This window comes from Pseudophryne corroboree, chromosome 10 (assembly GCF_028390025.1).
Source record: "Pseudophryne corroboree isolate aPseCor3 chromosome 10, aPseCor3.hap2, whole genome shotgun sequence".
NCBI classification, from domain to species: Eukaryota; Metazoa; Chordata; class Amphibia; order Anura; family Myobatrachidae; genus Pseudophryne; species Pseudophryne corroboree.
This window is the reverse complement of record NC_086453.1, coordinates 30,945,380-30,959,152: the sequence shown is the minus strand read 5'-3', so window position 1 is coordinate 30,959,152 and position 13,773 is coordinate 30,945,380. Positions and strand designations below refer to the sequence as shown.

At 47.5% G+C, this 13,773-nt stretch overlaps 1 protein-coding gene across 2 annotated transcripts in view; it reads right to left on the bottom strand.

Moving 5' to 3' along the window:
• The window catches only part of LOC134965879 (beta-1,4-galactosyltransferase 3-like), a 133,048-nt gene that overhangs the window by 44,139 nt on the left and 75,136 nt on the right, over window positions 1-13,773 (bottom strand). For both annotated transcript variants that reach the window (XM_063942268.1, XM_063942269.1), the window contains one exon: window positions 1,240-1,870. In XM_063942268.1, coding sequence (XP_063798338.1) covers window positions 1,240-1,504 — 265 coding nt within the window. In that variant the 5' untranslated portion in view covers window positions 1,505-1,870. The remainder of the gene's footprint in view (window positions 1-1,239; window positions 1,871-13,773) is intronic.

Here is a 13,773-nt window from a genome sequence, read left to right as displayed (position 1 = left end):
TGCGACTATTAGATCAGCAACAGTTGGTTAGCCAGAACTTGGACAGAAGTGAACGCAGTGTTAGAAGTCTCAAGAAACTTAGAGAATACAGGACGGAATGTATACAGAGATCCTAGCCAATGATTCATGAATGGTATTTGTATTAATGTGCGGTGTGCCCCCTGCTGAGATCGTGGTTATGCCGTTAGCTTTATGCCTTTCCTAAGCCCAGAAACAACAGACACAAAACACAGTAAATTACATACCGTGTTCTCCAAATACAAGGCCGTGTTTCTATCTAGGCAAGCTTTAATTATTACACGTGTACTGATTGAGGGTTTTCCCATATAGGCACACTGGCTGTGCAACATCCACAGTCACACCTCGCCGTTAAGTGTGCATGTTCTGCGATGCACCCTGCTCGTCGGAGCTTTGTCTCTGTCATTGTTAATGAACAGAAGCAGCTGAGGTCAGTGATCACTAGGACAGGTGCATTTAACAGGGTATTAACGAGAAGTCATACTCAGCACTGTGGGTAAATTCCTTGGTATGAACAAGACCAATTCTGCTGTTAAGAGAGGGAAATTCTATACATAATATATATATATATATATATATATATATACACACACACATATACATATATATACATATATATATATATATATATATATATATATATATATATATATATATAATTTTACACTCCTACTTTTTGTCTATTATCCAGTCTCGTGTTACTACTCTGCTGTTCCAGGCAACGGTATATGCTGGTGCTTTGAGTAACTGTTAGTAAAAAAAAGTCACATTTCAAGAGGAACAATCCCAACTCCCAGAGCCAAATCTAGCTGTTTCTACATTTAGTCAGTACTATTAACTGTTCAGTAATGACATTACCCAATAAAAATATACTCCGTACTACACTTAATTCATAAAACCACTGGTAACTGATGGGAGTATTTCTGGCTGAAATCACCTGTTCAAAACTCAGAAACAGAAATGAAGCCATTTGTCATTCCTTAGAAACTTCTGTAACTGTGGAATCTCAGCGCAGAGCCCAGTTAGTGTTCAGGAGTACACTATCAGCCTTCCCCCGATTTCACAGACTCCCGTCACGCAGATCGCACATCCAAGATGCTGTACGCTGCATGTAAATTGGAAAATCTTTTTCTATACTATAACGACCCCCATTGGATTTATTTTGTTTTAGACTATGTTGGAAAAAGAAAATAAATAAAATTCTGCCAGCTGATAACTTACCAATGAATGGAGAGGTCTCTGGGCAATATGGCAGCAGTTCGACCCGCACCGGCGGCTTGGCGATCAAACTTAAGTTGGCATATACGTCACCAGGAAGAGTGAGGTTTTGGGGGTTCAACATCGCCATAGATTGGGGTTCATTCTTGTAAAAAATGCCAAAGAAGTATGCCACTCTCTTCCGGTAACCCTCCCTGTACAGCAAAGCCATGACCACCAGTTGGACGCAGAGGAAGAGGAGCAGGTAGCGGCCTTTAGCGATGGCCATGTTTCGCTCTAGGGATTGGTGCGGGGGGGGGGAAGGGGCAAAAATCCAAACGGAGGAAAGCAACGTGTAGATCAGTATTCCAGTTTAAGGTTCAGTAAGCAGTGAGTTCGTACTGGTTTCCCACCCAAGCCAGTAAACGAGATGTGTCATCACTTTTCTCCATGCAGTGAAACTTCAAAAGGAATTCGATACAGCAGAGGTATTAGAAAACCTTGACAAAAGCTGTGGACTTGCAGCAGAGAGGCAGCCAGGGGTAAGGCACAGGAGACGGGCTCTGCTCTTTACATGTCGGAAGGAGATCCCGGGTTGCCAGAGGAGTCATTTGCAGCTGAGCCAGCAGTCTAACGCATGACAGATGTTTTGAGCCTGCAAAACACAAGAAAAGAAAGAAAAAGTCTCAGAGACCATTCATGACAGCGGCTTTCTCAAGTGTCAACGGCTGCACCCATCCCAGCTTTCCGGAATTCAGAAATATAGTGTGCAGGGGTAGCGGAGGAGGTCTGATCCAGGCAGCTGAGCTCAGCTTGTGGCACTCACAGGGAAGTGTAACAGGAGGAGGAGGAGGAGGAGAAAGGCAGCTACAGCACAGCTAATCTGATGAATTGAGAAAGGGGAATGAAGGAACACACAGGAATGGTAGAAAAAAAAACAATGCACACATAAGGATTAAGGAGTAGGCTGAGCACAGTGCGAGCCATTCTGCATATTCATCACCTGACACACAGCAGATTTACATGAGTCCCTGCCATGCAAAAGAAGCTGGGGGCACAGATGCCAAACATTGCAACAGAGGAGGAGAACACCGGGCGGACAGAGACTGAACAATCACGTCATACAGGTTGGACATGGAACGGTGACATCACACAAAGCCTAGTTACACAAATCTTTGGCAATATTCACGCTCTGTATACAGAAACGGCACACATATATACGGCCAACGGGGTTAAAGATCAACTTTTTAAACTGATAAATATTAATGATGGCCTCTCAAACACATTAAATATTTGAGCAAACATTTGGAGAGCATGGGATGCTAGACTTTCACCCTTTCGCTGCTGCGGCCGTTCCTCCCAGCAGTGTGCTGGGGCTTTTTTTTGGGCTCACATTCAGCCTGTGTTTTAGAACAGCAGACTTTGCATTTCCAGAGATACAAATGGTTAATTTATTACTAAAAACACAACATTTGCTGGTCATTGTGAAACAGCACGAAAAAAAAAATAAGAATTTACTTACCGATAATTCTATTTCTCGGAGTCCGTAGTGGATGCTGGGGTTCCTGAAAGGACCATGGGGAATAGCGGCTCCGCAGGAGACAGGGCACAAAAAGTAAAGCTTTATGATCAGGTGGTGTGTACTGGCTCCTCCCCCTATGACCCTCCTCCAAGCCTCAGTTAGGATACTGTGCCCGGACGAGCGTACACAATAAGGAAGGATTTATGAATCCCGGGTAAGACTCATACCAGCCACACCAATCACACCGTACAACCTGTGATCTAAACCCAGTTAACAGTATGATAACAGAGGAGCCTCTGAAAGATGGCTCCCTACAACAATAACCCGATTTAGGTAACAATAACTATGTACAATTATTGCAGATAATCCGCACTTGGGATGGGCGCCCAGCATCCACTACGGACTCCGAGAAATAGAATTATCGGTAAGTAAATTCTTATTTTCTCTATCGTCCTAGTGGATGCTGGGGTTCCTGAAAGGACCATGGGGATTATACCAAAGCTCCCAAACGGGCGGGAGAGTGCGGATGACTCTGCAGCACCGAATGAGAGAACTCCAGGTCCTCCTTAGCCAGGGTATCAAATTTGTAGAATTTTACAAACGTGTTCTCCCCCGACCACGTAGCCGCTCGGCAGAGTTGTAATGCCGAGACCCCTCGGGCAGCCGCCCAAGAAGAACCCACCTTCCTTGTGGAGTGGGCATTTACCGATTTTGGCTGTGGCAGGCCTGCCACAGAATGTGCAAGCTGAATCGTACTACAAATCCAGCGCGCAATAGTCTGCTTAGACGCAGGAGCGCCCAACTTGTTGGGAGCATATAGTATAAACAGTGAGTCAGATTTCCTGACTCCAGCCGTCCTTGAAATGTATATTTTTAAAGCTCTGACAACGTCCAACAACTTGGAGTCCTCCAAGTCGCTTGTAGCCGCAGGCACTACAATAGGCTGGTTCAGATGAAATGCTGACACCACCTTAGGGAGAAAATGCGGACGAGTCCGCAGTTCTGCCCTGTCCGAATGGAAACTCAGATATGGGCTTTTGTAAGATAAAGCTGCCAGTTCTGACACTCTCCTGGCCGAAGCCAGGGCTAGTAGCATGGTCACTTTCCATGTGAGATATTTCAAATCCACATTTTTTAGTGGTTCAAACCAATGAGATTTGAGAAAGTCCAAAACAACATTGAGATACCACGGTGCCACTGGAGGCACCACAGGGGGCTGTATATGCAGTACTCCCTTAACAAAGGTCTGGACTTCAGGAACTGAAGCCAATTCTTTCTGGAAGAAAATCGACAGGGCCGAAATTTGAACCTTAATAGATCCCAATCTGAGACCCATAGACAATCCTGATTGCAGGAAATGTAGCAATCGACCCAGTTGAAATTCCTCCGTCGGAGCACTCCGATCCTCGCACCACGCAACATATTTTCGCCAAATGCGGTGATAATGTTGCGCGGTTACTTCCTTCCTTGCTTTAATCAAGGTAGGAATGACTTCTTCCGGAATGCCTTTTCCCTTTAGGATCCGGCGTTCAACCGCCATGCCGTCAAACGCAGCCGCGGTAAGTCTTGAAACAGACAGGGACCCTGCTGAAGCAGGTCCCTTCTCAGAGGTAGAGGCCACGGATCCTCCGTGATCATCTCTTGAAGTTCCGGGTACCAAGTCCTTCTTGGCCAATCCGGAGCCACTAGTATCGTTCTTACGCCTCTTTGCCGTATAATTCTCAATACTTTTGGTATGAGAGGCAGAGGAGGAAACACATACACCGACTGGTACACCCAAGGCGTTACCAGCGCGTCCACAGCTATTGCCTGCGGATCTCTTGACCTGGCGCAATACCTGTCCAGTTTTTTGTTGAGGCGAGACGCCATCATGTCCACCATTGGTCTTTCCCAACGGGTTACAAGCATGTGGAAAACTTCTGGATGAAGTCCCCACTCTCCCGGGTGAAGGTCGTGTCTGCTGAGGAAGTCTGCTTCCCAGTTGTCCACTCCCGGGATGAACACTGCTGACAGTGCTATCACATGATTCTCCGCCCAGCGAAGAATCCTTGCAGCTTCTGCCATTGCACTCCTGCTTCTTGTGCCGCCCTGTCTGTTTACATGGGCGACTGCCGTGATGTTGTCCGACTGGATCAACACCGGTTTTCCTTGAAGCAGAGGTTCTGCCTGGCTTAGAGCATTGTAGATTGCTCTTAGTTCCAGAATGTTTATGTGAAGAGACGTTTCCAGGCTCGACCACACGCCCTGGAAGTTTCTTCCTTGTGTGACTGCTCCCCAGCCTCTCAGGCTGGCGTCCGTGGTCACCAGGATCCAATCCTGTATGCCGAATCTGCGGCCCTCCAATAGATGAGCACTCTGCAACCACCACAGAAGAGATACCCTTGTCCTTGGAGACAGGGTTATCCGCTGGTGCATCTGAAGATGCGACCCTGACCATTTGTCCAGCAGATCCCTCTGGAAAACTCTTGCGTGGAATCTGCCGAATGGAATTGCTTCGTAAGAAGCCACCATTTTTCCCAGGACTCTTGTGCATTGATGTACAGACACCTTTCCTGGTTTTAGGAGGTTCCTGACAAGTTCGGATAACTCCTTGGCTTTTTCCTCCGGGAGAAAAACCTTTTTCTGAACCGTGTCCAGAATCATCCCTAAGAACAGCAGACGTGTTGTCGGAATTAACTGGGATTTTGGAATATTCAGAATCCACCCGTGCTGCTTTAGCACTTCTTGAGACAGTGCTAGTCCCATCTCTAGCTGTTCTCTGGACCTTGCCCTTATTAGGAGATCGTCCAAGTATGGGATAATTAATACGCCTTTTCTTCGAAGAAGAATCATCATCTCGGCCATTACCTTGGTAAAGACCCGAGGTGCCGTGGACAATCCAAACGGCAGCGTCTGAAACTGATAGTGACAGTTCTGTACGACGAACCTGAGGTACCCCTGGTGTGAGGGGTAAATTGGAACGTGGAGATACGCATCCTTGATGTCCAAGGATACCATAAAGTCCCCTTCTTCCAGGTTCGCTATCACCGCTCTGAGTGACTCCATCTTGAACTTGAACTTTATGTACAGGTTCAAGGATTTCAGATTTAGAATAGGTCTTACCGAGCCATCCGGCTTCGGTACCACAAATAGAGTGGAATAATACCCCTTTCCTTGTTGTAAAAGGGGTACCTTGACTATCACCTGCTGAGAGTACAGCTTGTGAATGGCTTCCAAGACCGTCACCCTGTCGGAGGGGGACGTTGGTAAAGCAGACTTCAGGAAACGGCGAGGTGGAGACGTCTCTAGTTCCAACCTGTAACCCTGAGATATTATCTGCAGGATCCAGGGATCCACCTGCGAGTGAGCCCACTGCGCGCTGAAATTCTTGAGGCGACCCCTTACCGCCCCCGAGTCCGCTTGAGAAGCCCCAGCGTCATGCTGAGGCTTTTGTAGAAGCGGGGGAGGGCTTCTGTTCCTGGGAAGGAGCTGCCTGTTGCAGTCTCTTCCCCTTTCCTCTGCCTCGTGGCAGATATGAATATCCCTTTGCTCTCTTGTTTTTAAAGGAACGAAAGGGCTGCGGCTGAAAAGTCGGTGTCTTTTTCTGTTGGGGAGTGACTTGAGGTAAAAAGGTGGATTTCCCGGCTGTAGCCGTGGCCACCAAATCCGATAGACCAACACCAAATAACTCCTCCCCTTTATACGGCAAAACTTCCATATGCCGTTTTGAGTCCGCATCACCTGACCACTGTCGCGTCCATAAACTTCTTCTGGCCGAAATGGACATAGCACTTACCCGTGATGCCAGTGTGCAAATATCCCTCTGTGCATCACGCATATAAAGAAACGCATCCTTTATTTGCTCTAAAGACAGCAAAACATTGTCCCTATCCAGGGTATCAATATTTTCAATCAGGGACTCTGACCAAGCTACCCCAGCACTGCACATCCAGGCTGTCGCTATAGCTGGTCGTAGTATAACACCTGTATGTGTGTATATACTTTTTTGGATATTTTCCATCCTCCTATCTGCTGGATCTTTAAGTGCGGCCGTCTCAGGAGAGGGTAACGCCACTTGTTTTGATAAGCGTGTGAGCGCCTTGTCCACCCTAGGAGGTGTTTCCCAGCGCGCCCTAACCTCTGGCGGGAAAGGGTATTATTTAATTCATCTGATTCAGGAAAAACTATAGGTAGTTTTTTCACACCCCACATAATACCCTGTTTTGTGGTACCTGTAGTATCAGCAATATGTAACGCCTCCTTCATTGCCAAAATCATATAACGTGTGGCCCTACTGGAAAATACGGTTGATTCGTCACCGTCGCCACTGGAATCAGTGCCTGTGTCTGGGTCCGTGTCGACCGACTGAGGTAACGGGCGTTTTACAGCCCCTGACGGTGTTTGAGGCGCCTGGACAGGTGCTGATTGATTGTCCGGCCGTCTCATGTCGTCAAACAACTGCTTTAGCGTGTTGACACTATCCCGTAATTCCATAAATAAAGCCATCCATTCTGGTGTCGACTCCCTAGGGGGTGACATCCCCATATTTGGCAATTGCTCCGCCTCCACACCAATATCGTCCTCATACATGTCGACACACACGTACCGACACACAGCAGACACACAGGGAATGCTCTTAAAGAAGACAGGACCCCACTAGCCCTTTGGGGAGACAGAGGGAGAGTTTGCCAGCACACACCAAAAGCGCTATATATGACAGGGATAGCCTTATAATAAGTGCTCCCTATATAGCTGCTTTAATATATATAATTTTGCCACAATTTTGCCCCCCCTCTCTTGTTTTACCCTGTTTCTGTAGTGCAGTGCAGGGGAGAGCCTGGGAGCCTTCCTGACCAGCGGAGCTGTGTGAGGAAAATGGCGCTGTGTGCTGAGGAGATAGGCCCCGCCCCTTTTTCGGCGGGCTCGTCTCCCGCTCTTTAACGGATTCTGGCAGGGGTTAAATATCTCCATATAGCCCCCAGAGGCTATATGTGAGGTATTTTATGCCAAAAAATAGGTTTACATTGCTTCCCAGGGCGCCCCCCCCCAGCGCCCTGCACCCTCAGTGACTGCCGTGTGAAGTGTGCTGAGAGCAATGGCGCACAGCTGCAGTGCTGTGCGCTACCTTAAGACTGAGGAGTCTTCTGCCGCCGATTCTGGACCTTCTCTGCAAGGGGGCCGGCGGCGAGGCTCCGGTGACCATCCAGGCTGTACCTGTGATCGTCCCTCTGGAGCTAATGTCCAGTAGCCAAAGAAGCCAATCCATCCTGCACGCAGGTGAGTTCACTTCTTCTCCCCTAAGTCCCTCGTTGCAGTGATCCTGTTGCCAGCAGGACTCACTGTAAAATAAAAAACCTAAGCTAAACTTTTCTAAGCAGCTCTTTAGGAGAGCCACCTAGATTGCACCCTTCTCGGACGGGCACAAAAACCTAACTGAGGCTTGGAGGAGGGTCATAGGGGGAGGAGCCAGTACACACCACCTGATCATAAAGCTTTACTTTTTGTGCCCTGTCTCCTGCGGAGCCGCTATTCCCCATGGTCCTTTCAGGAACCCCAGCATCCACTAGGACGATAGAGAAAATTATTTTTTTTTTTTTAAAGAAAAGAAAAAATATTGGACAAACCTGAAAGGATTTGTAGAAGTTTCTGTATAGATGCAGGACTCCCTATATGAATGGCATTTGTTGACTTTGCAAACTTGTACATCCACATACTGTATGACTTCAATAGAAAGGTCATAGAAAACCCCAGAGTGAGGAAGGAAAATGATTTGGGGAACTGGTCAGCCAATCACACCACAGCAATTAATCACCAAAGGCAGGAATGCGCTATAGATTCCAGCATGTGGCGCAAGAGAGAGAAAAAGGTTTTGCATGATGACATTAAGGAATAAAGCTTTGCCATTCCCAGTAATGTGACCACATTACTAAATAAAAAAAAAACACACAGTATAATAAATAATTAAAGCCATAAGTCAGTTGGCAGGTGAGCTCTAAACCAGGTAGCATACCTTAACTTTGATTCTGATGTGATAGCAGTTACCAGGTTTATAATTTTGGAAGGAATTCAATTGTAATTTGCGTCAACAGCCAGCAGATGGCGCCCAAAGGTGCTATTCAATTGGCGCTCCGTTCGGGTGCATCGGCTGCAGGCACTGGTGAAAAGTGGCCCGTTTGGGCATCCAAGCGGCACTTTTCGGAATCGCGCCTATTAGTTTAGTCGGGTTTAGCTGCTTCACGCACTTAAACCAGTCACTAATGCGTGCCATCAGCGCAATAACAAGGATCAACTGATTACCCCCCCAGAATTTCCTGTCACTTCAGAAAAGAGATAGGGGTGCGATAATTGAATTTCCCCCTCTGAGTGACTTGCACAAAAATGGGGTCCCTTGACAAGGGCTGCACGCTTAAATGCAATGATTAATTGATGAACCATTATTTACTTATTATGGTGAGTGTTGGGATCTATGTTTTTTATATTCTATATTTATATATTATTATATTATTTTATATTATATTATTATTATTTTATATTATTATTTTATATTATATTATATTATATTATTATATTATATTATATATTTATATTATATATATGCCTCTGCGCATCACACATATATAGAAATGCATCCTTAAAATGCTCTATAGACAATAAAATCCTGTCCCTGTCAAGGGTATCAAAATTTTCAGTCAGGAAATCCGACCAAGCCCCCTCAGCGCTGCACATCCAGGCTGAGGCGATTGCTGGTCGTAGTATAACACCAGTATGTGTGTATATACTGTTATGATATTTTCCAGCTTCCTATCAGCTGGCTCCTTGAGGGCGGCCGTATCTGGAAACGGTAACGCCATGTTTTTTATAAGCGTGTGAGCGCCTTGTCCACCCTAAGGTGTGTTTTCCAACTCGCCCTTACTACTGGCGGGAAAAAGGGTATACCGCCCATAACTTTCTGTCGGAGGAACCCCACGTATCATCACACACTTCATTTAATTTATCTGATTCAGGCAAAACTACAAGTAGTTTATTCCCACCCTACAAAATACCCTTATTTGTGGTACTTGTGGTATCAGAAATACGTAACACCTCCTTCATTGCCCTTAACATGTAACTTGTGGCCCTAAAGGAAAAATACGTTTGTTTCTTCACCGTCGACACTGGGGTCAGTGTCCGTGTCAGTGTCTGTCGACCGACTGAGGTAAATGGGCGTTTTTACAAGCCCCTGACGGTGTCTGAGACGCCTGGACCGATACTAATTTGTCCGCCGGCTGTCTCATGTCGTCAACCGGCTTGCAGCGTGTTGACATTATCACGTAATTCCATAAGTAAGCCATCCATTCTGGTGTCGACTCCCTAGAGAGTGACATCACCATTACAGGCAATTTTCTCCGTCTCCTCACCAACATTTTCCTCATACATGTCGACACACACGTACCGACCTACAGCACACACATACAGGGAATGCTCTGATAGAGGACAGGACCCACTAGCCCTTTGGGGAGACAGAGGGAGAGTTTGCCAGCACACACCAAAAGCGCCATAATGTATATAACAACCCTAGAAGGTGTTGTTTCTATATATGGGCTCTTAATATATAATTATATCGCCAATTTATGCCCCCCTTCTCTTTAACCCTGTTTCTGTAGTGCAGGGGAGAGTGGGAGCCTTCCTCACCAGCGGAGCTGGTCAGGAAAATGGCGCTGAGTGCTGAGGAGAATAAGCTCCGCCCCTTTCACGGCGGGCTTTTCTCCCGGTTATTAGGAAAACTGGCCTGGGTTAAATACATACATATAGCCTTAATGGCTATATGTGATGTATTTATTTGCCTCTAAGGTAATCTATATTGCTGCCCAGGGCGCCCCCAGCAGCGCCCTGCACCCTCCGTGATCGAGATCAGTGAGCCGTGTAGCAACAATGGCGCACAGCTGCAGTGCTGTGCGCTACCTTCATGAAGACTGAGGAGTCTTCTGCCGCCTGTTTCCGGACCTCCGTTCTGCCGTTCTTCAGCGTCTGTAAGGGGGATCGGCGGCGCGGCTCCGGGACGAACCCCAGGCTGACCTGTGTTCCGACTCCCTCTGGAGCTCAGTGTCCAGTAGCCTAAAACTTCAATCCTCCTGCACGCAGGTGAGTTGCAAGTCTCTCCCCTAAGTCCCTCGTTGCAGTGATCCTGTCGCCAGCAGGAATCACTGATTAGAAACCTAAAAAAAAACTTTTCTAAACAGCTCTTTAAGAGAGCCACCTAGATTGCACCCTCTCGGACGGGCACAAAAACCTAACTGAGGCTTGGAGGAGGGTCATAGGGGGAGGAGCCAGTACACACCATGTGACCTAAAAAGCTTTTTTAGATGTGCCCTGTCTCCTGCGGAGCCCGCTAATCCCCATGGTCCTGACGGAGTCCCCAGCATCCACTAGGACGTTAGAGAAATAAGAATTTACTTACCGATAATTCTATTTCTCGGAGTCCGTAGTGGATGCTGGGGTTCCTGAAAGGACCATGGGGAATAGCGGCTCCGCAGGAGACAGGGCACAAAAAGTAAAGCTTTAGGATCAGGTGGTGTGCACTGGCTCCTCCCCCCATGACCCTCCTCCAAGCCTCAGTTAGGATACTGTGCCCGGATGAGCGTACACAATAAGGAAGGATTTTGAATCCCGGGTAAGACTCATACCAGCCACACCAATCACACTGTACAACCTGTGATCTGAACCCAGTTAACAGTATGATAACAGCGGAGCCTCTGAAAAGATGGCTCACAACAATAATAACCCGATTTTTGTAACTATGTACAAGTAATGCAGATAATCCGCACTTGGGATGGGCGCCCAGCATCCACTACGGACTCCGAGAAATAGAATTATCGGTAAGTAAATTCTTATTTTCTCTATCGTCCTAGTGGATGCTGGGGTTCCTGAAAGGACCATGGGGATTATACCAAAGCTCCCAAACGGGCGGGAGAGTGCGGATGACTCTGCAGCACCGAATGAGAGAACTCCAGGTCCTCCTTAGCCAGGGTATCAAATTTGTAGGATTTTACAAACGTGTTTGCCCCTGACTAAATAGCCGCTCGGCAAAGTTGTAAAGCCGAGACCCTTCGGGCAGCCGCCCAAGATGAGCCCACCTTCCTTGTGGAATGGGCATTTACATATTTTGGCTGTGGCAGGCCTGCCACAGAATGTGCAAGCTGAATTGTATTACACATCCAACTAGCAATAGTCTGCTTAGAAGCAAGAGCACCCAGTTTGTTGGGTGCATACAGGATAACAGCAAGTCAGTTTTCCTGACTCCAGCCGTCCTGGAACCTATACTTTCAGGGCCCTGACAACATCCAGCAACTTGGAGTCCTCCAAGTCCCTAGTAGGCGCAAGGCACCACAATAAGCTGGTTCAGGTGAAACACTGACACCACCTTAGGGAGAGAACTGGGGACGAGTCCGCAGCTCTGCCCTGTCCGAATGGACAAACAGATATGGGCTTTTTTGAGAAAAAACCCACCAATTTGACACTCGCCTGGCCCAGGCCAGGGCCAAGAGCATGGTCACTTTTCATGTGAGATGCTTCAAATCCACAGATTTGACTGGTTTTAAACCAATGTGATTTGAGGAATCCCAGAACTACGTTAAGATCCCACAGTGCCACTGGAGGCACAAAAGGGGGTTGTATATGCAATACTCCCTTGACAAACTTCTGGACTTCAGGAACTGAAGCCAATTCTTTCTGGAAGAAAATCGACAGGGCCGAAATTTGAACCTTAATGGGCCCCAATTTGAGGCCCATAGACACTCCTGTTTGCAGGAAATGCAGGAATCGACCGAGTTGAAATTTCTTCGTGGGGCCTTCCTGGCCTCACACCACGCAACATATTTTCGCCACATGTGGTGATAATGTTGTGCGGTCACCTCCTTCCTGGCTTTGACCAGGGTAGGAATGACCTCTTCCGGAATGCCTTTTTCCCTTAGGATCCGGCGTTCCACCGCCATGCCGTCAAACGCAGCTGCGGTAAGTCTTGGAACAGACATGGTACTTGCTGAAGCAAGTCCCTTCTTAGCGGCAGAGGCCATAAGTCCTCTGTGAGCATCTCTTGAAGTTCCGGGTACCAAGTCCTTCTTGGCCAATCCGGAGCCATGAGTATAGTTCTTACTCCTCTACGTCTTATAATTCTCAGTACCTTAGGTATGAGAAGCAGAGGAGGGAACACATACACCGACTGGTACACCCACGGTGTTACCAGAACGTCCACAGCTATTGCCTGAGTGTCTCTTGACCTGGCGCAATACCTGTCCCGTTTTTTGTTCAGACGGGACGCCATCATGTCCACCTTTGGTATTTCCCAACGGTTCACAATCATGTGGAAAAACTTCCCGATGAAGTTTCCACTCTCCCGGGTGGAGGTCGTGCCTGCTGAGGAAGTCTGCTTCCCAGTTTCCACTCCCGGAATGAAACACTGCTGACAGTGCTATCACATGATTTTCCGCCCAGCGAAAAGTCCATTGCCCTCCTGCTTCTTGTGCCGCCCTGTCTGTTTACGTGGGCGACTGCCGTGATGTTTTTCCCACTGGATCAATACCGGCTGACCTTGAAGCAGAGGTCTTGCTAAGCTTAGAGCATTATAAATTTACCCTTAGCTCCAGTATATTTATGTGGAGAAAAGTCTCCAGACTTGATCACACTCCCTGGAAATTTTTTCCTTGTGTGACTGCTCCCCAGCCTCTCGGGCTGGCCTCCGTGGTCACCAGCATCCAATCCTGAATGCCGAATCTGCGGCCCTCTAGAAGATGAGCACTCTGTAACCACCACAGGAGAGACACCCTTGTCCTTGGATATAGGGTTATCCGCTGATGCATCTGAAGATGCGATCCGGACCATTTGTCCAGCAGATCCCACTGAAAAGTTCTTGCGTGAAATCTGCCGAATGGAATTGCTTCGTAGGAAGCCACCATTTTTACCAGGACCCTTGTGCAATGATGCACTGACACTTTTCCTGGTTTTAGGAGGTTCTTGACTAGCTCGGATAACTCCCTGGCTTTCTCTTCCGGGAGAAACACCTTTTTCTGGACTGTGTCCAG